At 41.2% G+C, this 27,368-nt stretch overlaps 1 protein-coding gene across 2 annotated transcripts in view; it reads left to right on the plus strand.

Annotated features, from left to right (window-relative positions):
* The first annotated feature begins 759 nt into the window (after positions 1-759).
* Positions 760-27,368, plus strand: part of mtss1 (MTSS I-BAR domain containing 1) — a 208,466-nt gene continuing 181,857 nt past the window's right edge. The window contains exon 1 of one of the 2 annotated variants that reach the window (XM_060919207.1): positions 760-1,525. In XM_060919207.1, the coding sequence (XP_060775190.1) occupies positions 1,454-1,525 (72 nt within the window). In that variant the 5' untranslated portion in view covers positions 760-1,453. The remainder of the gene's footprint in view (positions 1,526-27,368) is intronic. The other variant, XM_060919206.1, reaches the window with a different exon arrangement.

Consider the following 27,368-nt stretch of genomic DNA (forward strand, 5'->3'; position numbering starts at 1 on the left):
TGGACTGTGGGGGAAACTGGAGGAAACCCACGTGGACACGGGGAGAACATGCAAACTCTGCACAGAAAGGCCCTCGCCGGCCACGGGGCTCGAACCCGAACCTTCTTGCTGTGAGGCGACGCCACTGTGACAGATATTTGACTAAAAGTTTAATATAAAATAGAAGAATTACATTGATCTTGCGGGGGCACGGTGGTGTAGTGGTTAGCGCTGTCACCTCACAGCAAGAAGGTCCGGGTTCAAGCCCTGTGGCCGGCGAGGGCCTTTCTGTGTGGAGTTTGCATGTTCTCCCCGTGTCTGCGTGGGTTTCCTCTGGGTGCTCTGGTTTCCCCCACAGTCCAAAGACATGCAGGTTAGGTTAACTGGTGACTCTAAATTGAGCGTAGGTGTGAATGGTTGTCTATGTGTCAGCCCTGTGATGACCTGGCGACTTGTCCAGGGTGTACCCCGCCTTTCGCCCGTAGTCAGCTGGGATAGGCTCCAGCTTGCCTGCGACCCTGTAGAACAGGATAAAGCGGCTAGAGATGATGAGATGAGGGAGTGATGTTGCATCCCATTAATACACTTTAGAATAGATTATTAGATTCCAATAGAACAGATGAGCCAAAATACTTGGGGGCCTTTTTTTTAATGGGCCCCGACTCATTAAAAGTATGAACAGGTGGCCCTGGAAGCAGAGGAGGTTGAGAACCGCTCCGGAAAGGAGCTGAAAGGATGTGGACACGCCCCAAACTTGGATCAGAACTCGGGCTGAATCACAAATGACTCCCATTACACTATAGAGGGTGTGAGGAACCATTCTGGCCCTTCCTTAGTATTCCTATTGAGGGAACAGGGAGCCGTTTGGAATACGACCTAGGAACTTCTTACACGCACGCAGAGACGAGGGAACCGAGTGGAAATAATTGTGTCACGGCTGCATTATTCTCTCAAACGGGCCCGAGTTCTTCAAATCCCCTGAGCAAATTCGACGCTGCTTGGATAAACTGTGGCAGAAAAGCACGATGGATCTGAAACGAACTGCTGAGCGCTGTTACTGAGTCCGATAGGTGGCCTTTTCGAGCGTTAATTCCGCAGCTAGCCAGGCAGGCAGTTTCCTCCGCGCCTTTAGAGCTTGCGGACAGTTACCTGTGGCGGAGAGGAGAGGCGACTTCTGGGATTGAACGCATATTGCGGGCCACTCAGTGGTCCTTGAAGGCATTTGTAGACTTTTATGGCTTGCGTTTTATCAAGCTAGCTAGTCCTACAAGCTAGTTAGCCGGTTAGCAGACCACAGTGCTAACGCAGTTTCCTCACAACATTCTGCTCTTTTATTAGAACGGTTTCCGTTCCCAGGGCAACCAGTTAACATTACCGACAGTGTATTTTTTTTTAAATTATTAGTATTATTAATTTTATATACCGTAATTCAACTGCGTTTTGGTGAGGGTTTTTTTTTTTCGCTCGTGGAAAAATGGATGCGGTAATGGAGAAGGAGTGCAGCGCTTTGGGAGGGCTCTTCCAATCCATCATGAACGACATGAAGGTAAAATAAACAACAACACAACATAAAAAAAATATATTTTTTTCTTCACACGAATCCTTCAGCTTCAGTTTGTGCCATGCGCCCTTCGCCAGCTGTTTGGCTCTGACTCGGCTGGTAACAGCTCTCTGGTTGGTCGAGTCAAAGCTAAAGGTGGAGAAACAACAAATATCTCATCTCATCTCATCATCTCTAGCCGCTTTATCCTGTTCTACAGGGTCGCAGGCAAGCTGGAGCCTATCCCAGCTGACTACGGGCGAGAGGCGGGGTTTAATCACTGGAAATGATGCATTCAGGATGTTTTTTTTTTTTTTTTACATTAATCCATATGTTCAGACACTTTTTTTTAATGTGTGCTTTTTAAAGTGGTGATAATTTGTGGTGTTAAAAACTGAGATCTGATTGTAAAATGTAGCTTTAGCCTGTGACAGGGCAGTATTAATAATAATAATAATAATAATAATAATAATTATTGTATAACCAAATATAGGAGTCTCTCAGGCTCTTCATTAGGGTGCATCAGTTGCCCTCACTTTCATAAAATCTGATGCATTTTTTTTTTTTGACCATAGGGTTATTTTACAATCAGGGTACGCAAACTAAAAATCACATTTTCAATATCAAAAGGCTTGACTAAATAAACTTGGTTGTTTTAGCCCTGTGATAGCTCTATTTACCATGCAAAAAAAAAAAAAAACTGGTGATGACGTTATTTTTGGTGAATGTATGGCAATATATGTCATATTTAGCAAAATTACTCGTGTCATTTAGAAAAAGTGCTTTTTTGACCACAGGTAGCTCCAAAAGGGATGCACTTACATCATTCTTTATACTATAAAACACATATTTGGTTCCATATCATTGGAAACATAGTTAAGTTTTAATGTTGAATGCCAGTAAGTTTTCAGACTATTTTGATCAAATTAGTATGTAATTGTGTCAAAAAAATGTCCTCTAATTTTTCAATATAAAATAACATATCTAAAATGACTCTTTTCATCCTAAAATGTGGTCAAGATATTGGGACATAAATATTAGAGACCACTAACACAAAGCAGGGGCTTCAAAGTTTGGGAGAATAGCAGAGTACAAATAATTTACAGCAGGGTGCAAAATGGTAAAATGTCTGCCAGCGGCAGACGTAATGCACGCAAAGCGTGGAGGGATATATATAAAATGAGTCCACGCTTATGGGTACTGAAATAGGGACATGAACTTATTTTTAAAAATTCACCTAAAACCATTTCTTTTTTTACCATCAGGTCACAAAACATGTAATCTTTAATGAATGATATGTTAAAAGATAACTTTAATTTTCTGAGATGTAATAAAAACATATTTATATGCCAAAGTCAGAACGTAACAGAAGTGTTGTGGACATATATATATTCTCAATTTTAACAATGTAGAATTACTTTTTGAAACATAGGAAGGTGATGTTTTAGCAAATATAATTAATAAACGTGTGTAGTAGAATAAACATACACATTCTTTCAATAAGATTAACATGGTATATAGCTAGATTGTAATTAATTTGTAACAGACGCGAGATGGACAATCGTAACAGAAGTAATGTAACAGACATCATTTTGGAACTCATAGGCTTGACTTTGTCATATAAATATGTTTTTATTACATCTCAGAAAATTAAAGTTATCTTTTAACATATCATTCATTAAAGATTACATGTTTTGTGACCTGATGGTAAAAAAAGAAATGGTTTTAGGTGAATTTTTAAAAATAAGTTCATGTCCCCATTTCAGTACCCATAAGCGTGGAATCACTCATATATGCAAGTACGAATTTTTCATGGGGTGGGATGGTTTGGAACAGGCCATCTAAAATTGGGATAACATTTACCCGGGACGGGTATTTGAGGCGGGTCGTCTAGCTTAAGCTTGATTAGTGTTGTTACGCACGCCAGTGTTTCCCACAGAAATTTTGGAGACTATGGGGGAGGCGCGGAGGTTGTTTAAAATTGAGTGATATGTTAAATATTAAGTTATTACTGAAAAACTATTGATTAAAAAAAACAGACACTGAGAAATGGTCCTATAAACAACTTTACCAATAGAAAAGATTACCAGGACTACAAAAATGCAGAAAAATAGGCTTTACTTATCCAAATGCACCTGTTGGTTCAAAAGTTAAAGTGCATAGAACCTCACAGCACAACATGAAGTTACCTTCAAATATAATATAAATGCCTCAGCTTTCATGTAAGAAAAAAAAACCTATTAATACTAGTGCTGTGTGCAGGTAGTCTCTCCTGAAGACTAAATTAAACAATAATTATAAACTAATAAAATAAATGGCTCAGGCTTCATAGAAGAAAAAAACAATTTGAACAGAATCTCACAGTATGATGCTGAAGCTGCCTAAACAATGGAAAATAAAATACCATTTTGGCAAAACGTTGGCATCCATTAATTTCTTGTATTAAGTAAAAAAATATGTTGCCAGATACTGCTGATGTTTTACAGCCCAAAATATGTTCAAAACCCGCCAAAATGCACTTAAAACCGCCCAAATTGGGCGGGAAAACATGCAATCTGGCAACACAGGCGGCAGTAATGGCTGCACTCGTGTCGAGGATGTAAACACAGTTGACGTGGCAACGGACATGCATGACATAGTGGATGTAATTTACGTTCACAACTTTTTTTTGCTGTCAGAAATATTTAATATTAAATTTTGTGACTCGACTGACAATAGCCGGCGGCATAACAAGCCATAGCCGGCAATTTGCCGCTGGTGAACGGCTACTTTTGAGAGCGCTGACAAAGCTTACAGCCTAATGCCGCTTTTCCACTACAACCGCGCTGAACCGTGCTGGCTGGAAGTGGGTGGACACATTGGGTGGAGTTAGCGAAAGTGGGTGGACGTCAGGTGATGTCGTTAGGTGGCGCAAACAGTGACATCAGTGAGCTTTTAAGCGGCAGTCTCACAACCCGGAGAGTAAACAACAAACATGGAGGACATGGAGTCGTTAGTGTTGCTGGTCTTGGTGCTGTGGCTTGTTGTCGCCGATAACACCAACAGATACTGGCAAGAGCATATAGATGAGGCGAGGCGCATAAGGCTTCATAATTCTCGTAATTCTCCTTCTTCCAGGTTTGCGGTGTTTACAGATCCCAGCGTGCTCGCGGGGCGTGTGTGGGCGTGTGAGGACACTCCCCCTCACCAATCAGTGCACAGGGGAGTGTCTGCTCATGCCCCCAGCCTCACTCAGCTCGGTTTGGCTCGCTTCAGCCCCACTCCAAAACCATGCGAGTTTTAGGGGTTAAGCAGGGCTGAAGCGAGCTGAGTCGTGCTGTTCTTAGATAGTCGAAACGCGAGCCATGTCAGGCTGAAGTGAGCTGAAAAAGGGTAGTGGAAAAGGGCCATTATATTTAAAAACACTATGGAAGTAGTGGATTCTGAATTGTCAAAAAAAAAAAAAAAAGTCCTCTCCGAGAATCACTTCATTTGTTTCTCCCAGCCCTGCTTAAAGCTACACTTAATCTTCTTTATCTTATAGCAGATTACACAAAACTACCATACACACATGTCAAAAAATTACCTGAAATCTGTTCTTTAACTTGTCCTTCACTTAAAAACTGGTACAAGAACCAGTTTGAATCAATTTGAATTTTGGACCCCTGTGACACAAACTTTGTACCCTGATTGTAAAACAACCCATAATGTGATTCATAATACATTTGTATTGTTTAAAAGTAGTTGAACAATGATTCAATGAACAGCTAAAACTCAAACTGTGCTGGATAGTATATTTAGAATATGCACTAAAAATGTGTATCTAAGATATTTGGTATACTCTATAAGGTGCCATAATGTTTCATGAAAAGTGATCGAAATTTTGTCATAAAATAGCAGCTTTTTATATAACTTTGAGCTCCTGGTGCCACCATTAAACTTTTGAATTTTGTCAAAATATTTCACCCAGTGTGTTTCCTTACCAAAAGGAACATAAAAACAAAAATGCATCATGATCGGAGGAACTTTTCATTTTTAGGGGGCAACTGATGCACCCTACTCTTCATGCAAATTAGAGGAAGGATATGAAAGTTTTCCACAGCTAAGTAACTGTGCTTATTAAAAAAAGAGAGAAAGAAGAAAGCACAACTTTATTCATCACACACTTGTGAAATTTCCTCTCTGCATTTAACCCATCCAGGCCTAGAAATTCACGTTTTTCCATCAGCCAGCCGGACTAGTTACCTTCCAAAGTAACTCGCCAAACAGAAAATCAACTAGACAAAATTTGTTCATGTACGAATTTTACTTCTGTCAAAAATAACGTAAAAGAGAGTAGTTACCATTGTTCATGACTAATGTGCATTTATTTCAAGACCCGAGTATTTTGATACTGTTGTTAAATACATAAATGAGAACACCACAGAGCACCATAATATAATATCAACAAATAATAATATATTGGAAAACTTGGCAACTTGGTGTACGAGTATTGAAAACAAATATACTTACTATCATGACTATAGCACCCAAAATATGTCCAACATGCTTTCTGTATTTAACCATTTATGAGAGAGAAAGCATTAGGAGCTTCATACTGACTAGGAATCAACTTGAAAAAAATTAAATATTCCATAAAAATCGTATCGCAGCCAAGGCCTACCCTGCTCCCACGTTTGCTTACAAGTCCTTTGTCGTTTCTCCTCTTCAGACCGAGGTCGCTTTGTCCCCGTCTCTGGCGGTTTCTGTGCACCTTTCAGAAAATTCCACATCGCAACGTAGCTTTGGCAGATGTAGATGTAAACAACAACAAAAACGCGTATTTAAATGGGCGATAATGTGGCCACATCTATTGAATTTGATAACGTGATTACTGCGATATTCAATGAGACGCGTTATATGCATGTGCAGTAGTGAAAAAACCGACAGCCTGACTCGTACACGATATGATTCGGAATTCTTTGGTATTTTCCGTCCTGCCGATAAACACATCGATTAACACATACACGGCACGCGCTTAATGTGTGGCGGCTTTAGTTGACGGTGTGTCTGAATCTTCGCTTCATATATATTTTTTTATTTTCAACTAGTCAGCCGGGCTGGCTAGTGACAGGAATTACTCACCAAATGACAAATTAAGTCGCCTCGGGTGACCGGACCACTGCGAATTTCAAGCCGTGCCATCGGAAGCAGTGAACACACGCGAACAGAATCTAATATTGTCGCAGAAGTAGGTTGATTTTCCTTACAAACCTGTGGCCGAATTTATTGCAGTGTATACGGATCAGTTTTTGTTAATTGTTCATAGGAACATTCACACATGAAATTTAATAGAGCGGTGGCTACAATTATCGACACCTTAAAGGTCATAGGCAAAGGTTTTCAATTTTTGCACGTTTGAAACTTTTTATATGTTAAAACCCTCTGTAATTTTCTTCTGGTCCCAAGAAGTATTGTTAATAAGTAAAATAAGTTAGCGTGGATCGCGGGGAATTTCTGTTCGGCGATTTTCGTGACTGCTCGGCGTGTGACGTCATTCAAGACAAACAAACCGCTTGAGTTGAGTCTACTTCCATTTACTTGCATTGCCGTTTGGCTTGAGTGTAGACGTGCGTTCAGGAATTTCCAAAGAAAAACCATGCCTTATTGTTGTGCAGTGAACTGTAACAATGGGACCGGTTCAGGAAGAAGTTTTTACCTTTTACCGAGAGAGGAGAAGAGGCGGAGAGAGTGGATTGCGCGCATGAAGCGAGAGCATTGGCAGCCGGGTAAATATGCCACTCTGTGCTCCGATCACTTTTTGAAGGATCCCCATCTGTTGGAGAGTTTAGGTGTCAGTGTTGGACAGAGAAGGCTCAAACCTGACGCTGTTCCAACAAAATTCGAACACAAAATCAAGCAGTCAAAGAAGAAACAGAACAGCAATGCTCAAGCAAAAAGGAGAAGATTGGACGTAAACATTTTTACCTTTGCTTGCAATATTTCCTCACTTAGAGTAGGCTATAAATAGTATAATGCCGCAGATGGCAGGCTAATGTGGCCTACCAGCGCACTGTCCAGTAATCGTTCCCTATATCCACTAGGGAGGGTGGTTTAATTATTCTTCAAAGGGCTATTATTTTGTATTACGACGAAAGTAAGAATTTATCATAACTACCAGGATAAATCGTTTGGGCGCGAGTCTTGTTGAAGTCCGGGGTCACCGCGATCAGAGTCGGCCGAGTCACTGTCTGATTCTGAGGCCGCACGGTCAAACCGGTGAGCCACATTCACCGATTGCTTCGCAACGGCCATAGGTTCATATAGATATGGTTTCCACCTCTCGATATTCAATTTGGAAAGTTCCTGCTTCAAAATTGCTATTGCTTTCAGACATTTTACACAACCTCTCACGACCAGAGTCCGTACACGTGTGCTCGGTTCGCAGGTAAACACAGAGCTGCTCCCAGTCTGTTTGCCTTGAATGACGTCACGACGACGGTCCCCTGGCGGTGAAAGTGCGCACAAGTGAGTTGTAAACAAACCTTCGGAACTTGCGCAAACCAGTATATTTTAACTGTTTTATTCAATTTTAGGGTGCAAATTAGACACCAGGAAGACTGAATTCGCTTTTTGGGTCGTTCTTCTAGACAATAAAGTTGATATTCTCCGTTCCACCTCCGACCCTTGCCTGTGACCTTTAACAATCTTTTGGCCATTGCAGAAGTAGAAAAGACTTTCAGTATGTAAACTGTGCATTGAATAATTACTCAAATTTCCACGGGGGGGAGTTGATTCCTGATTACTTGGCGTATCAGATCACATGACACCTTTGTCCACAGTTGATGATTATTTATAAAAAAATAATCAGTATGTGTTAAGTTAACAAAACATAGGTGTGTATTTAGTCCAAAATATCTTTTCTATAAATATCAGTGTTTACGTAAATGAGGAAGTAATTCTAATATTTGTAAAATGAACTGATAACGTTTAACTTGTCAAATCTTTTTGTTCCACTTTAAGTATTTTCAGAGATCACATTTTGTTAATCATTTGTTGTTGTTTGTATTGATTTCTAGTTTTGTAGTTTACCAATAAATGTTTACAGGCGATTGACATTGTAATCACATGGAAATCCAGGTCAAAGGTCGCATGTCATTCCTTGAACCAAAATATAAAATGTCTACCGATATTGTAATCAGGGCTGCAACAACGAATCGATAAGATCGATTATTAAAAGTGTTGGCAACGAATTTCATTATCGATTCGTCGTGTCGCGCGATTACAAAGTCACAGACCGTTTGAACAAAGTCGTTCTATTATTAAAAAAGTCTCTGGTTTGAGTTGAGCGCGGAGTTCACACTCCGGAGCAGAAGGTGGCGGTAATGCACCATTAAGCTGGATGCCAGCCAAACAAGCAGAGTTGAGCTCCGAGCTATTGGTGGGACATGGCGATTCATTTCTGCCAGTTCGTTCATGTCGGTCAGTTCAGCAAAGAAATTCGTTCGTTCACTCGTTCATTTTGATGACGTCACACCAAAGCGGCACAACAATGGCTGTCGTCCGAAGTTTAGTTCATCTTGAGTGAACGAGAGGCGGCAGAGGTGCCATCCACAATAGATTTTCATACATTACAATGTGCTTGAGAAAAAGATGGAAGAAAAACATTATCCTTTGCATTATGCATTGCAGACTGTTTCATGCAGTTGTTCAAACCCATTAAGTAACACCCATTTTGCTCATATTCAACAGCAACGCTCATTACAAAGAACAAACCACTTTATTACAAATTGCATTAACATTAAAAAAACGAACACAGTATGCCGCAATCTCCAGAGCCACGTTCTTCATTGTTTATCACAGTCATGGAAACCGTTGCTATGCGCCCAGCCCAGTATGGCAGCAGGCAGGCTGGCTGTTCGTTCGTTCGCGAACTGCTGAGCTCGTTCGCTGTGAACTGAAATGTATTGCTGAGTGAGAGCTCTAAATTGTAAAATAAAGACCTGGCATGTGTCAACGCTCTGATAATAGGGCTCAGATAGCCCTTAAAGAAGTAAAGTGGCGCTGCTCTGCACAGATCAAAATGCAAGTTGGACGCCCTTCTGCTACTGAACAGATCCTGCTGATTCGCCAACGACCGAGATTCAGCGACCGCCCTGCTGCCAGCGAGCAGAGACTGCTGATTCGCGAACAACCGAGAACGAGAGGCAGCGCGAACTAGTTCTAGTCGTTCACTTCGAAGACTCGTTCAAAAAGAACGGTTCGTTCGTGAACGACACACCACTACTCAGAGCGGAGTTGTTTAGAAACATGGCGGAAGCGGAGAAACCGGTGCGACCAAAATCATCTAAAGTGTGGGAGCATTTCACGCTAAACAAAACGAGTGTGTTACTTGTAAAATGTGCAAAAGTGACATGACATGGCATGGGAGCACCACAGTAACGATCCAGCACCTGAAACGAAAACACGGAATCATTGATGAGGAGGACGGGAGTTCAACAGCAGGGTAATGCTGCATTCATGTGCTATGGGAATTATGGTAAATACCAAACGCCGACATGGAAAGCACACATGAATGCCCCCTCTTGTGGTATTTTCCACTGGGCAACTCGTAGAAAATTTTGATACATGAGTTGCCGAGATGAGATGAACTTTAACCTTTCAACATGGCGGCGAGCGTGGCATTCAATGTGTTAAGAAAATCTCTAGTCATGATCAGGAAATATTCAGCATTATTTACCTTTTGACTTTTGATAACTCGTATTCCTGCTGCAGCTGATGAACAAGGCAATCTATAATTGTAAAACAAGCCAAATAACAGGCCTGATTCTGAATCTGGTCCACTATCTTTAATTTGTCAACAACAACAAAAGCATGTGAACACAACACACTGGTAAATACCACTTCCCAACTGGAAAATATCATCTTCCCATAGCACATGAACGCAGCATAAGTCACTATGACACCTATGTTTGTTCCGCTTTGAAGTGATGAAACGTAACGTTAACATCCCTCCAAAGCTCGTCTGGTGCTGGTGTTTGCTCGATGTCCAGCTTGACAAGTGAGCCTGAGTCAGGAGCATGTGGACATGCTCACATTTTTGCATTGCAATGCAAAGGGAGTGAGAGAGTGAGTGTGTGTGTTTGTGCAACTGTGAGTGTTTTCTGATTTTTCTTTATCTTTTTATAATTTATTTATTGTTCTGACCACTCAGATCCCTTTAAAAAATATATACCTCTTTTTGTGCACTTTATTTTAAAAAAGCCTATTTTATTTATTATTATTATTATTATTATTATTTTTTTATTATTATTATTTTTACACTGCTCAGGGATGATCAAGGATCAACATGTTTTTGCACTAAAGATTTTTTGCACTGTGAAAATTTTTTTTTTGAATAAAGGGTTGGAAATTAATGCTTTTTTGTTTGGTTTTTTATCCGATTCATCGATTAATCGAAAAAATAATCGACAGATTAATCGATTATTAAAATAATCGTTAGTTGCAGCCCTAATTGTAATATGTGGTAGATATTTTACAACAAACTGGAAAATAAACCCTGAATATTTCAAGCATATATATATATATATATATATATATATATATATATATATATATATATATATATATATATTTTAATATGCTAGGAATTTAATTGTGGTCTAATTCTATTTATTGCAGTCTGATTCCAAATACTCTATAAGCATTCTGTTATGAATCAGAAAAATAATTATAATAAATTGCAGCACTTTAATTTTTTTTAAATACTTCATCTGCTTCAACAATTTTACACACAGATCGATCCATAACAGTTGTAAATATCACTTAATTCCACAGGATGTCGATAATGGTGGACACTGGTGAAAGTGATTACTATTATCGACACCTCACGTGACTTCTCAAACGCATGTTTAGATACAAAACGGTGACTCAAATGAAAGAGTAAGAAGCAAAGTAGGTTTCAACAAGATCATGAAATATCGGTGAATTTGAGAAGTAAAAACGTGTCCATGATCTTTCCACCATGCTTACCTGTGATAACGTCTGAGTTTTTCTCAAATTGCTGATCGTGCTATAAAAAAAAAAAAAATCCATCTTAGGTGATGAGCTGTCATCAGACGACAAGATCAAAAGGCGAGGGGTCGGGTCTTCCGGTTGATTGATTAACCGATAATAACTGTTGTAACTGAAACTCACCTTTGTGAAATTGTTTTTTATTGGCAAATCTGAAAAGGTGTCGATAATTATGGACTGTCTAATTGTGGCCGCGGCTCTATTAATGAAAATCCTGTTAGTATTGATTAAGTTTATTCTTAAGTTTGGTTATTTGTTACTTTTTACTTATAATGGACAATAACAATTTTATCCAAAATAGTTTTCCCTGCCATAGTTGATTTTATTTCCATTTCACATGCGTGTAGATGTTAAGTTCAGTGTGTTTGTATAGAACTCTCTGACTGTAGGTTCATTACTCGATAATGTAGAAATCATAAAATAGAAATCTATAGCAAAGTTTATATGAAGAAAACAATGGGGTGCCAAGACTTTTGAACAGTACTGTGTTTGAGAATATTTATATATTGTTTTTTGTGATCTCCACCTCTAGGTTTAAAAAAAACAGCGCTGGGTCATGACGGACAGGATAATGTTCGAGTTTAAAATTTAGTGTGTAGGTTGTGGGTGTTTTATGCAGACCTGTGACTGAATCGGCGCAGCCGGCCTGTCTGGACACAGCGTGCTTTTTTTTGGGGGGGGGTTAAATAATCCACCTCTAGGTTGATGTAACATTTTATACATCAGTTTTTTTTTTTTGCACAGGACTGTGTTCCTCTGATAACAGAAACGAAGCTCCAGCTCTCTCTGCTCTTAATCTGTTCCATTCTTTCAGGATTTATCGCACATCACTCCTTGTTGAGTTTTTTTTTTTTTCTTCTCTTTTCTGTAAATTGTTTATCACAAAATTAGGAACACGGCATGGTGTGACCAAACCAAACGACTTTTGTTTCTCAGATTTTTGTTCATCTCCAAATGAATTTGATGGACAAGCCACCAAGCAGGAATTGAGGGTGTATGCCAGCGATGGCTTTACATATCAATCCCAAACTTGTCACTTGTTTAGCAACATGATATAAAGTTAAGAAATGTGCTTTGAGCGCATTTGTAACTTGGGAGGGCTACTGGAAACGGGAAATGAGGCAGCATCTCATCAGAGGCTCGATGTTTTGCCTTTAAATTGAGCACATGTTCTTGAACCCATGGTGATGGTCTCGGCTGCTTCTGGGCTTCCATTTTCATTAAAGTGGTGGGGCCAACAGGCAATTTGCTCTCGTTCATTGGTGCTTTGTTACTTATGTATTTAATAGGGCTGTAATGATATGCGAATCGAAATCGCGATACGCAGAGCCACGATCCGTATCGCGATACAAGAAGGCAGAATCGCGGTACACCCTTTCAAACTTCTCTTCAGCCCAAAAACAGAGGTGCTTCCAAACTTCAATTTATGAATACTTTACTTCTTATTTAAATTGCATTTTAAACTTACTTAAATTACTTTTATTTTTTATATCTATTAGTAAGTCGTTTTTTCGCCGACCTGCGACAATCTTCTGCGAGTCATGCAACGTCCACACTCGCCACTGGCAGAGCATTCATTTCTTTTAAGTGGTCGCCATTCTGGTTGCGACGCGGGGAGCGAATCTGTAAACAAGCAGCTCATTGGCTGGCTAGGTGTGCCACAAGCCAATCACAATCACTTGACCGGAAAGGCATGCAGTGTTGCCAGACTGGGCAGGTTTAGGTGCTTTTTGGCAGGTTTTGAACATATTTTGGGGTGGAAAACGTTATCAATATCTGGCAACACTGAAGGCATGTCTGCTTGGGCGGAAGCCTTCTGCGGCAGTTACATTTTGACACGCGAGCAATGTTTCACCATAAAAATTCCGTAATTTCCATCTGTTTTCCGCGATCACAGAAAATCATTGGCCCTATGAGAGTGAGACAGTGAGAGAGCCACCCCCCCCCCCCCCCCCCCCCCAAAATCTTAACGGATTTACACGATTTGGAAAAATGACTTTTTCAGATCCGAAAAAAACAGAGCTTCCGGCTCAACAGTATTATTTTGAGAAATAAAACAATCTTTGGATATACATTTGTTCATTTTTGCATACATATTACTCATTCTCTGCAGTGGTCTGAATTATTTGTTATTAAATAGTTAATGTAAGTAAGTAAATGTTAATAAGTCAAATTTACTACTTTAAAAAAACATTTTTAAAAAAATCGTGGGCGTATCGAATCGTGGGTCAAAAATCGCGATTCGAATCGTGAGTTGGGTGTATCGTTACAGCCCTAGTATTTAAATAAATTCTTGAAAAGAACAAGGGTCATGCAGCAGTTTGGAATGTCCTTCACTTTGTGAATACTGAAAGGAGAAGCACTGGGGGGGTTGTTTCCCTCCATAAATCCTTGTAGCCTGTCCTGATTTGAGATAACGAGGAAGCTACTTTTTCAGAGGAGAGTGTGGGCTTGATTTAAGTTAAAATACTTTGTACGAATGTTCTAATTCTGGGTAGGTTTTAATTCTCATAAATAAATGCCGGTGAACTGTGTGTGTGTGTGGGGGAGCTGGTTAAATGTACGTTGTCAGCAAATATCAGTATTTCTTTTGAATAAAATCCTTGCACTGAACCATAGCGAATTCTGGCTTGACCAGTACCAGTGTTGTCGGGTCACTAAACCGCGAGTCTGAGTCCAGTCTCGAGTCCCCAGTGTTCAAGTCTGAGTCGAGTCCAAGACTCCAACCGCACCATTTGACGGTGGCTGTTCAGCCCCATTAACGTTAGTTTGTTCCTGAACATGATGTATGAACAGAGTGTGCATTCTCTTTGTCAGGGAGTGTGAAGTATTCTGTCAGAGATGGTTGGGAGACGGATGTAAGTGCAGAAGGTGTGTTTATTAATACAAGTGAAGACAGGTGAACAATCCAGAACGGCAGGCAAAATCGTGAAACAGGCAGTAGGTCGAGTGAGGCACAAACAGGCCATCATAGACTCGGCAGAATCAAAGACGAGAAACAGGAAATCAGGGATCAGGAAACCAAACAAGGAAATAAGGCTCGGTAACGCAATTCAATACTTTGCAAGGTAAGTGTGTTTTCACAGTTTTTATATCCGCGCGCTGTTTGCGCCTTAATCCTGTGCAGGTGTGAGTCGTGTGAGAGTCCGCTTGGCGCATGCACTGTCTGGATCGTGCTCGAGAGTCTATCTGATGCATGTGCCAAAGCACGCAGGTGTGACACTCTGACATGAAATTAGTACAAAATGAATGTAGACATAAATATCTTATGGGATGTTACAAAAAATAAAGAAAAAAATCTGAGTCCTCGTGTCCAGTTTCCGAGTCCTAATGCAGTTAATGCACGAGCCTGAATCCTCAGTGCTCGAGTCTGAGTCGAGTCACGGGTCCTTAAAATTAGGGCATGAGTCGGACTCGAGTACTACAAGCCTGACCAGTACTATGGGAAGGAGTGTGTTTGGTACAGTGGGTTGCACGTCCCTGTCCAGTCCCATTTGGACCCCCTGCTTCTGCAAGTTGTTCTCGGTTAGTGGTGTTACGACCCGGTCTAGGTCAGGCTCCGACATAAATCTCAGCCCTCCGTGCCATCTCGGTTCCCCCTACTTCACATACAGCCAGTGTTGCAGTAGCAGCTGATTTTACTGACCTTTCCTAGGCACCAACATAATCAGACATATCAAAAAGGAAACAGAGGAGGGGAAAGCAAGAAAACGTATGACAAAACCAGAACTCGACTTGAATTTAGTTCACCTAAATTCACTTTTAAAGGAAAAGTGAAGAAAATATAATCTCTAACTTAACTCCCTAACCGAGACCAAACCAGGAGAAAACCACGTTAAACAAAAATATCCTCCCTCCTCAGCTTGTGAAGTTGTACACGAGACTTTATTTTATTTATTTTTTCCATAATCCAGAGGGGGGGAATTTAAGAAAGACATGGCTATTAGTCCTGGCCTCATAACCCAAGCTTTGACAACGCCCACCACGTAATCTAGTCTATTTCAAAGCAAGTCTCAATTCTGGAGTAAAACATCACATGCAAATCATAACACCGGAGTTCTGTAAACAAACCTTTTACAGACTTTCCTACTGAGCCTTTTAGTCTGATCTGGGAACATGAAGGAAAATGCATCCGAAGTTGAGTACACCCCCACTAGCTTCCTCCCATCTGTGTGCCTTTTAAAACGTAGTGCCCCCTGGTGGTGACCAATCCTGTGCATATCCTGTGGATCTGCAATTAACAGGGGAGGAAAAACACTCCACATTATGTGACCCATAGGGTCCTAACGGGTGGACACTGTCCCGTCCCAGTTCACAATCGGCGATTTCAGCTGTGTCGACAGTTTATCCACATGAGTGTTTTTGGAATCGGTCCCTCTTTAAAGTGCATATCCTGGACCAGTTTAGTTTTTTTTTTTTTTATATATGAATGTCCCTTTACACACTCGTCCAGAAGGGTAATTTTGCACAAGGCCATCTGTCTACAGCAGAAAAAAAACAAAAAGCGTCTGGAAAAATCCCAAGGGAGTCTGGGGCCAGATTCGTGACGTCACGTGAGAAAGCGCCAGCAGGCTGCGAGAGCTTTGCACGGTTTCAGTGCACAGCCTGTGTAGACCAAGCGCTCCCATTTCTCTCTCATTGTCCGGTCTTTTGGGAAATGATGAGTACTAATCCCATCAAGATTGGTGTTGCTGCACCCTCCTACGATACATCTGTTAACCATTTTAATAATTACGTGATAACGTTGAAGAAATTTATAGAAAACCACCAGGTCGTTTTCTCATAAACAAACCAGCGCTGAAGGAGGCGTCCCGCACGCGACGTCACGAAAATCAGTGTTTGCCGGGAAATCCAAATGCCAAGTTTTTTCAGAGGCGGACCAATTCGCCTCAAATGGCTTGATTTCAACTGAATTTTTCTGGTATTGCGCAAGGTAAAAAGAATTGCAGAGAATGCAGAACGTTACAGATATTTGACCAAAGTTTAATATAAAGTAGGAGAATTACATTGATCTCGCTCCTGAATTTACCCGTAATATGCCCTTTAAAGCGAGTCATGATGCACGTGCATGTTATTTTGCGCATCTATTGCACTGATTTTGTTTAGAGTAGCCTTCAGTAGCATTGAAGTTAGAAACTTGTAGCTTGCATATGACAGTTAATTGAAATGCAGTTTGACACATTCTGCTGCTGTTTATCAGAATTTACGTTTTTCAGTATAGAAAAGGCAATTAGTTGACCGCCTTTTTTTATTTATTTATTTTTAATTAGAGGGTTGAAACTTGACGGTCGCCAGTAGCGATTAAAAACTGACCAGGGCCACGAAAAGTTGAAGTTTGATCACCTGAAGGGCGACTAAGATTTGAAAAGGATGAAAATTACAAATGTTCCTTCCTTAGAGCACCTTTCTTTCCTTTGCTCTCCTTTCCTCAGCTTTAAATTTGTGAGTTCTAGTAAAAGTTTAATTCTAAAGTGCAAAATTCAAAGCCATTCGTGAGTTTTCAGATCGCGCCACGATATCCACAACTTTCCCGGGCTCTGACCTTTCCCATGATTCATTGCTGCGTCATAGCAGAAGCCGTATCTTCTCCACTATGGTAAAAGATGGTTACACGGGTCCGGTTTTCTGACGCGCTCTGGGGATAATATGATCAGAGTGCCCCATCCGTCTACCCTCACGGAAAGGATAGACGACAGGAAGTTGTGGCCCGACGTCAGCTACGTTGACCTTGTCAGTTATTTTATTCTTAGCGAGGGCGTTGATGGCGAGGAGCGAAGGAACTACAGAAACACGGAGGCGTAGAATTATCTCCACTGTAATAAAATTGGTAAAATTATGCGTAAAAGAGCGGGCGAGTTTGTTTGCTTAAAAGCTGAGGTTGAGCCGAGCCAGAGCAAAAAAAAAAACAAAACTGGGAAATCCTGCAGTCATACAGCAGCGATCATCTGGAAGGTCGGCTTTGTCAGAGTAGAGCGAGTGTATTATTGTATTGGTTTACTAATAATGTCGTGTTTGTTTATTGTAAGCTGCTTTGGACAAAAGTGTCGGCCAAATCCCATAACCATATTAACCATAAGCACCGAGCTCTAGTCTAATAGAACTCTACAGCCGACTGTACCGTAACGTCTCTTGTATCGGCTCAAGAAGCAACAGCAAGGAGAGAAGCACAGGCTAACCATTTTAATGCAAATGCTGTCAAACTTTGGAAACAATAAATGCACCATACTTAACTCATTCCTTGTTTATGTCCAAGCTTCTTCAACTTCTTACCCTGATCATCCCACATATTGGATGGTATTTGTAGGCTGTTTGTTTACACAAATACTTCAGCACTGGTCGCTCTTGGATTCTCTCGGCTACATGCACTTATTGTTAGTCACTTTGAATAAAAACGTCAGCTAAATGACTGAGTAATGAACAATATCTCAACAGTTGCATAGAATTAATGTTGATGAATCCATTTCTGGGGGCATAAGTTAAACACTGGGGTGTTCCTCAAGTAAAAATGGTTTTGAATGTTTGTGTTTTGACTAGAGGAACTTAAGCAGATTCACAAAGCCATGGCCTCACTTTTTGTTTAGAAATGCCTTGAGACCTCAAGAATGGCACAGGAATAGTTTTAAGTGTTAACAATAAATCTAATATAGTAATTTTTAATGATTTAAAATGATTCATATAGGTAGCGGTCTGAGTGAATGACCTTGACATCTGTGACGTCACCGCAGGAAGGCTATCAGTCTCCTCCCCATTTTCACTATACAGAGCTGACTGCAACTCCGAGCTTCGATCCTCCATTTTGAGCTAATTTATCGCCATGCCACGTGGATGGGTTGCTGGTGGGTGCAGCAACATGACAGAAGGTGGATTTACGTTGCATTCATGGCCCAAGAATGTTCAAACTGCAAAGATTTGGACGCGTTTTGCGAGAAGTTCACGGGCACACTGGGCACCTACGAAGTGGTCTCTCCTCTGCTCTGCACATTTTACTGAAGACTCGTACGAGACCTCTGATCTGTTGGAGTGTTGGCTATAAGCCCGTACTGAAAGAGGGTGCAGCACCAACAATTAAAGGAAAAGAAAACTACAAGAAAAGGAAAGCAAGTTCAGTTGCACTAGTTCTCCCAGAGTGTGAGCCGAGGGTTGTTGCTAAAACCTGGGATGAAACGGGACGTGACCTCACTCAGGCAGTGACCGCCCCGCGGTTGTTGCTAAAACCAGTGACGTCCCGGGTTTTAGTAATTGCCTGAGCCGAACAGTAATGGCGGAGTACTCAGTATGGAGAAAATGGAGAATGAGTGGACCAACCATCTGATTTCTCCGCTGGATATGTTTGCCTCAGCAGCAATATCTCACCCTTGCGTGGAAGAAGCAAAGGAACAGGGAACTGAACGAACAACTGAAAGTCAGATTGTTTTGAAACAATCAGCTACAAGGTCGGCCTTCAAGAAGCGAGAACAAGATAAGATAAGGGTAAGCTGCGACTTTCATTTGAATACAAAACAAAAACACGTTGTTTACCTGCATTTAGATTAATACATGTAACTTGTATTGTGTGTTTGTTCCCGGTATAAGATTATTTAATTTGCTTCAGAATGTGATTGTCTCAGTTCGTCTGATTATTTAATGAGCCTTTTACGTTTTATCAGTGAAAATGCATGCATGCACATGTATACTGCACAAGTTATAGCACCTATCCTGTTTTAATGAGAGTCAACCCACAGTCACTGAAGTCAAATCGGTCTTAGTTGAGCAAGTCGGTAACGGCATTTCTTACTTTCACCATAAATTTTTCTTTATATGACTTTGGTCTTTAGCTGTAAAAGGTCTCGGCCTTAAAACCGGTTACCGCTGTGACGTCACGCACTCAGGGCTGGCTGGCTCAGCGGGGCAGCTCGAACGCCAGCTTTGCTGTCGATTTTAACTCTCAAACAAATATAATATTTTTATATTTTTTTAATTCCCATTTATGCAGCATACAAGAGTCAAGGATGGAGATGCTATCCACTCATTGTATTTAAAAAATAAAGATTCTGCGTATCTCCTTTAAAGGAACAGTCCACCGTACTTCCATAATGAAAAATGCTCTTATCTGAATTGAGACGAGCTGCTCCGTACCTCTCCGAGCTTTGCGCGACCTCCCAGTCAGTCAGACGCGCTGTCACTCCTGTTAGCAATGTAGCTAGGCTCAGTGTGGCCAATGGTATTTTTTGGGGCTGTAGTTAGATGCGACCAAACTCTTCCGCGTTTTTCCTGTTTACATAGGTTTATATGACCAGTGATATGAAACAAGTTCAGTTACACAAATTGAAACGTGGCGATTTTCTATGCTATGGAAAGTCCGCACTATAATGACAGGCGTACTAACACCTTCTGCGCGCTTCGGCAGCGCATTGATACCTTCACTCCTGTTTTCCCCCGCCCCCCTGACTAGACTGTGTTCCAAGGAGTGCAGGCTACTTGTCTTGGTGGTCACGTTGGTTGTACTGACGGAAGTTAGGGGGGGCGGGGGAGAGAAAAAAAAAAACAGGAGTGAAGGTATCAATGCGCTGTCGAAGCGCGCAGAAGGTGTTAGTACGCCTGTCATTATAGTGCGGACTTTCCATAGCATAGAAAATCGCTACATTTCAATTTGTGTAACTGAACTTGTTTCATGTCACTGGTCATATAAACCTATGTAAACAGGAAAAACGTGGAAGAGTTTGGTCGCATCTAACTACAGCCCCAAAAAATACCATTGGCCATGCTGAGCCTAGCTACATTGCTAACAGGAGTAACAGCGCGTCTGACTGACTGGGAGGTCGCGCAAAGCTCGGAGAGGTACGGATCAGCTCGTCTCAATTCAGAGAAGAACATATTTCATTATGGAAGTACGGTGGACTGTTCCTTTAAGGGCCGCTTTATTTTAACCTGGGCTGCTAAGAATTCAGGGATACCGGCCCAAGTGGCGACCAAGCACTGAAGTTAATTTTTAGTCCCGGTTAACTAATAAAAATCAAGTTGTATACCTCCCATAGATGTGCAATAGTAATGGTAAACCATCGTTGAAATGATTTTCTGTCACTCTGAGACTCAAGGTTGTGTGTAAAACCAGTTAGCCCATTTTAGAAAAGCAAAGCAGTTGTGGTGCTGAAAATCTATTGGTAAGACTGATTTTATTATGAACTAACTAAAAAACAAAAAACATACTTTGTTCCATCTTCCAGCAATTGGCCCAGATTTTGAGTATAGCAAGTAAGAATTTTCATACATTATTTTGAATTTGCCATTCCCCCTCCAACCCCAGTTCTTTGTACAGCAGGTTTTAGCTGTAGGGCCTGTTCAGGGTTTTTTTCTAGAAAAATTTAGTATGAGGGCGCTCACCATGACGAGGGAGTGAAGTAGTGTGGGGGGGGATGGTGCCGGTTGTCCGTCCATTCCCCCGCCCCCAGCCGTGCGAAGCCTTTGAAAAATTGAGGCTACAATGGGACATTCTGAGGCTATCTGAGAGGGAAATTGTAACAAATTGTCAACATTGAAAAAGAAAGAAGTAATCATCTTCTGCCCCGGACGGTCTTTGGCTTTCTTCCGTTTCGTGCCGCAGGATGACATCTTTAAATGCCCAAGTGTCAACAAAAACAACTCGCGAACTACTTCTGTCAAAAGCTCCTGCGCCAGTGGGTGAAAGGTCATTCAGTCTCGAGAACTCTCGCTCTACAAGTCAGCTGACCTTGTATGTAACCCATGTCAAATCTCGCGAGAGCAGCCGCAACAAGTAAACAACATGGTGCCTCAGTCTGGAAAACGCCAATTCGGATTGTTTTTGCACCGTCTGGCGGTGAATCTACTATGATGATTGGGATATTTTTGGAGTAATTATAACGTATTTGATGATCAGACACATTGTCACGTGGTGTTGCTGGGATGTTTTCACGGAGAAAAGATCATTTTGAGAAAGATTGCATGTTGTGCAGTAGCATATAAGTGCATGGCCTAAGTGTGACTTGGGGTTCAATCAGCATTTCGGTAAGTGGGCGCACGCCGAGAGTAAGAGGGCGCAGCGCCCCTGTTCCCCGGTTTAGACGAAAGCCTGCTGTTGAAATTGATCTGGTTTAGTCCAGTGCCTAAATTTAATCAGTCTAAACCAGACCTGGGCATTTTCTGGCCCGCGGGCCGCATCCGGCCCTTTGGTTCGTTCTGACTGGCCCGCGTAAGGTTAATTAGAAATTACAAAATAAACGTATTTTCTAATTTTACCTCATGCATGGACTGAATGTGCAGTGCTTTTATTTTGAAGTTGTGTTAAACAAAAACGCAATGCGTGCGACATGAACATGACATGAAATCCCACGAAACCTAATCCCGCGATAACTACTTCCGTAATTTGTCCAGACCAACCACAAACTTGTACGTCATCCTTCAAACGGTCCAGCCAATCACATAGTGTGACGTCACCAGCAGGCGCCGGAGCCCGAGCCGATCTGTAGATCTGATTCCTACACCGAATCGACTGATGATCATCTGTCAGCTGTGCTTCGCATCTCCAGCTCAGACATTCAACCTGACTCTGATGCATTCGTTAAAGACCAACAGAGACTAGAGTTCTCTCACTGAACAAATAAAAAACTGAAAAACACCAAACGAGGTGATTAGACTACAAATGTGGGCATCATTATTATAATCTGATGTATCTTGCTTGATGTTTGGAGTAGAAAGACAATATTGTGATGTCTTTATTGTGTTTCGGGGTGAATGTGACTGAAAAAAAATTGGTACAAACGTTCACATTTTGTTAAGCATTGTTCTGGGAAATTTGATTGAATAAATGACATTTTTTGTAAGGCAACCTCGTTTTTTCCAGACTCTTACCAGTCTTAGCAGCTTGTAAAAACAATGTTATTTACTGCTTTATATAAAGAAATACAATTAATATTATGCAGAATTTAGTTCAGCCTTTTGGTCCGGCCCTCCACAAAATTTTCTGTTTCTCATGTGGCCCCATGGAAAAAATAATTGCCCAGCCCTGATCTAAACTGTCCTCAGCATTGCGCTTCATCGGCCTGTTTACAGTCTTGTAAATTGCTGTTAATTTCTCTGCGAATTTTCCCTGTCTTTTTGTTCTTTAAAGAAAAGATCTGTTTTCTGCTCCCTTGCTTCAGCGTAGGGTTGGGCGGTATTACGGTAAGAAGGTATCCCGAGGTATCCAAAAGTACCAACGGTATCGGTCTCATTACCGTCATTTTAAAAAAAATATAATATCTAAATAAATATGGAGTACATGAGGTCATAATATAAAATAATAAATTGAAGATCATCCCGAATAACTGTGTGATCGTATTTTCACTAATTCTATCAATTTCCTAAAGAAGTTCTCATCGCGTGCAGGGTTGTTTATGTCGTTACCATGGCAACCCTGCGTGACATTTGAAGTCTGACAGAAAGCTTCGCAAGAGACTGAGCCTGGGGGTGTCATGGCTCAGATGGCTAAGGCACCGTACCATAAATCCGGGGACCCGGGTTCGATTCCGACCCGAGGTTATTTCCCGATCCCGTCTCTCTCTCCCCCGCTCATTTCCTGTCTCTCTATACTGTCCTATCTAAAAAAAAAAGAGACTGAGACCGCGGTTGAAAGATGGCAAGTCAAGATAACGAGTTAGTGGCAAAAAAAAAAAAAAAACATCGGCAGTGTGGCAGTATTTTGGTTTCAAACCAAACGAAAAATCTAATATGTCCCCTAAGGCACACCATAGCCTGGGGTACTCCACTTCCACGAGATCTCTCCAATGAGTTGTGTTTTGAGTAGGTTACATGAGTAACAACAAGGTAAAATAATATAACGTATGACATTTGGGATGTGGGTAATAAACGTTTGAAATGTCATCTACTGAAGAAACGGAAGAAAACATCGTAGCGTAAACTGTTAGGTTTCTGGTGGGAATTAGCAATGCGCTTGCTATCTTTGTTGGGTGTGTTAAACCGTCTGGATTTAAGTGGAATAATTGTAAGGAGTTATGTGATCAAGACAACGTTTTAAGCAAGGTAAGGCCATTTGATTATTAATTTCCCCGCCATGGCATGACGTGGGCCCATATGATTTTGCCTTGTGCAGCTATCACGCAGTTGAATTAGGTTTGCCTCATTTGTGCTGAAGAATATGGTTTATCGCGCAGTCTAAACGGACTTGGGTGTTGGTTGATTCTTTTTTTAATTTCCCATGCTTGAAAGGGTATGATCCTGCTCATCGTGTACTTTTTTTTGATGGAGTAGGTGAAATAGTGCTGCAAATGGCGTTTCAACGCAGACATGTGTACACGACAGTTGAATGCTATTTTCAAGATGAAGGAAGAGTTGCGTGATGCTTTGAAATATCTCTTAATCCATTCATCAATGCACAAAATTCGCTTTGCTGCTTAATCCATACCACAATGCACACAATTCGCTATGCTGCTTTTAAATAGTACATTTGAGGCATAGGCGCACGTTACACAGTAGGCCGAAACAAAATATTATTTTTTTCTCGGTAATACCGTATACCCCGGGAAAACACAGAGACGGTTTAAAGGTATCAAAATTTGGATACCACCCAACCCTACTTCAGATAAGAATATGGATGGATCGGTCCGAATTAACCAGGCATTTTGTTTACTGCTTGCAGCTTGTTGCGGTTTTTCTTATTCATGAGTGGACCAACAGGTTTTTCCTTTTCTGTTTGAAAAAATTTTCACTTCATGCAGCCAGAGGGCAAGCCAAGATGATACTGCAGAACTGAAAAGACGACACACTTTTTTTTTTTTTTTTTTTTTTCTCCACACGGTCAAATGCAAAACTTGAAAGAGTTGGCTTAAGGGGAATGTTTTATTTTGGGGAAAGAATAATCAGTAAAGAAACAGGAAGCAGTGTGGAACATGGATGTGTTTTGTTTAAATCCTTTCTTTTCTGAATCTTTTGAGTGATCCACCCACTGGTTATTTCTAGAAGATAATGCACTTCTTGTGAAAACCCTATGATTAATTGTTGGAGGGGAGGGCACACACACACACACCAACCACAAAGTAGCAAGAAAATTCTGGTTACGTAAGTGACCTTGTTCTCTGAACCTTGGCTAACTAACACGAGGTGGTGTGAAACTGTGACCTTGTGTGCCTGTAGATTTAACAACAAATGTCACGTAGTTGGGTATGGGATTGAATGTAAATTCTGTATCACTGTTATTCAGTCATCTTCTGCTGGAACATTCTCAGCAAGCCAGTGCTGGTTCTGAATGATGTACGGTGTCTTGCAAAAGTGTTTGTCCTGTTTTGTCTCATTACAAGCTGGAATTAAGATGGATTTTTGGGAGGTTGGCACCATTTTGATTTACGCAGCATGCCTACCACTTTTTTAAAGGTGCATATTGTTTTACTGCGACACAAAGAATAAGATGAAAAAACTAGTGCTGTCAAAGTTAACGCGATAATAACGCGATCTCAATTTAACACGATTAAAAAAAAAATAGTGCCGTTAACGCAAATTCTAATTTGGCCCTGCGAGTCACCGTAGTTCCTGTTGAGGCTTGTCGCGCGCTGCTTCAATAAGAGTACGTGTGAGTGATGGAGAAAGGCGTAGACATATAAACATCCTCGCCGCCATATTGGATGGGGCAAAGTGGAGAATAAAGATGCCTCATTCATGTGCTGCGTTTAACTGTACCAACAGGTTTACCGTCCAAACGGGATCACATGGGATTACCTTTCACAGGCGAGACTGGAAAAATACTTTTCAATACCGTTCCTTCAGTCTTCAGTTTCCCAGCTCATCTCCACCGGGGGGGTGTAGAGTTATAAGCAGTGAGAATTAGATAATACAGTGCCACACTATGATGAACGTTTTTGAACGTATGATGAATGTTTTTATTTTTGTTATCTGTTTTTTCTTTTATGGCAAATACTTCTCTTCAAAAGAAACTAATGAAGAGTAAAATAAAACATTTTATTTTCAGTGATGTGCACTTTATTTTTCATCCCTTGGTTTTCTCATCTAATATGGAAGTTACAGATGTCAGTGGCTGTGACAAGACATGCTATGCTCTGCAATAAAAAAAAAAAAAAAACCATTGGTACAAAGCAAGCCCATTCACTTTTTTATGCTGATAAGAGAATTACAATGGTTTTTCATGTGACAAAAATCTCATCTCATTATCTCTAGCCGCTTTATCCTGTTTTACAGGGTCGCAGGCAAGCTGGAGCCTATCCCAGCTGACTACGGGCGAAAGGCGGGGTACACCCTGGACAAGTCGCCAGGTCATCACAGGGCTGACACATAGACACAGACAACCATTCACACCTACGCTCAATTTAGAGTCACCGGTTAACCTAACCTGCATGTCTTTGGACTGTGGGGGAAACCAGAGCACCCGGAGGAAACCCACACGGACACGGGGAGAACATGCAAACTCCGCACAGAAAGGCCCTCGCCGGCCACGGGGCTCGAACCCAAGACCTTATTGCTGGTGAGGCGACAGCGCTAACCACTACACCACCGTGCCGCCTGTGACAAAAATATGCGATTAAATTGTGATTAATCGCGAGTTAACTATGACAGTCGTGACATTAATCGCGATTAAATATTTTAATCGCTTGACAGCACTAGAAAAAACAGAAATCTGGAGTGTGCATAGGTATTCACCCCCCCCCCCCAAGTCAATACTTTGTAGAGCCACTTTTTGTTGCAATTACAGCTGCAAGTCTCTTGGAGTATGTCTCTTATTAGCTTAGCACATCTAGCCACTAGGATTTTTGTCCATTCTTCAAGAAAAAAATACTCCAACTTCAAGTTAGATGGGTTGTGTTGGTGTACAGTAATCTTCAAATTATGCCACAGATTTTCAATTGGATTGAGGTCTGGGCTTTGACGAGGCCATTCCAAGACATTTGAATGTTTCCCTTCAAACCATTCCCGTGTAGCTTTAGCAGTATGTTTAGGGTTATTGAGCTGTGTATATACCAGAGCTTTTTTTTTTTTTTTTTTTATTTAATTTTTATTTTCTTTTTCAATTTTCATTTTATTTATTTTTTCTGTGTGTTTGTGTAGTTTGATGTTTGTTTGAGTGTTTTTGTCCGCTGGTTGTGGTGTAGCTCCAGACCCAGTTTTGGGCATTGGTTCCCTCTAGGCCTTGGATCGCTGTGGGCGATGCCTGTGCTCCCAGCTGTGGACTGCAGCGAGCTCGCTGCTCATTTAACATTCGTGGTTGTCCAGCGCTCTGCGCTTTTAATGCTTGGCGTGATGTTCCGAGCTATGTTGCTCGGTGGCGTCGCGGCGGCTGTGCAGGCGGTTTGGGACACACCAGCGCTGTGTGGCGGAGCTTCTCTGCTCGCTTTGTGGATCCACGGCGTGGTGTTTGAGCAATGTGGCTGACGGCGTCACGGCGGCTGTGCTGGAGATGTGGGACTCGTTTTCATGCGCCTTTTGGTGGGACTGTGGCTGCTACACCACTGAAATTACATCCTGACTCCTACTTGGTGGACTTTTTTTTATTATTTATTCAATTATTTATTTATTTTTTTATTATTTTTTTTCTTTGTCTATAATTGTAAAGCGTCCTTGGGTTTCTTGAAAGGCACTATATAAGTTGAACTTTTATTATTATTATTATTATTATTATTATTATTCTGCTGAAATGTGAACCTTTGTCTTAGTCTCAAACTTCTGGCTGACTCAAACAGGTTTTCCTCCAGAATTGCCCTGTATTTAGTGCCATCCATCTTTCCTCCAGTCCTGACCAGCTTTCCTGTCCCTGCAGATGAAAAACATCCCCACAGCATGATGCTGCCACCACCATGCTTCACTGTACAAATGGTGTTCT

This window comes from Neoarius graeffei, chromosome 4, assembly GCF_027579695.1.
Source record: "Neoarius graeffei isolate fNeoGra1 chromosome 4, fNeoGra1.pri, whole genome shotgun sequence".
Taxonomy (NCBI): domain Eukaryota; kingdom Metazoa; phylum Chordata; class Actinopteri; order Siluriformes; family Ariidae; genus Neoarius; species Neoarius graeffei.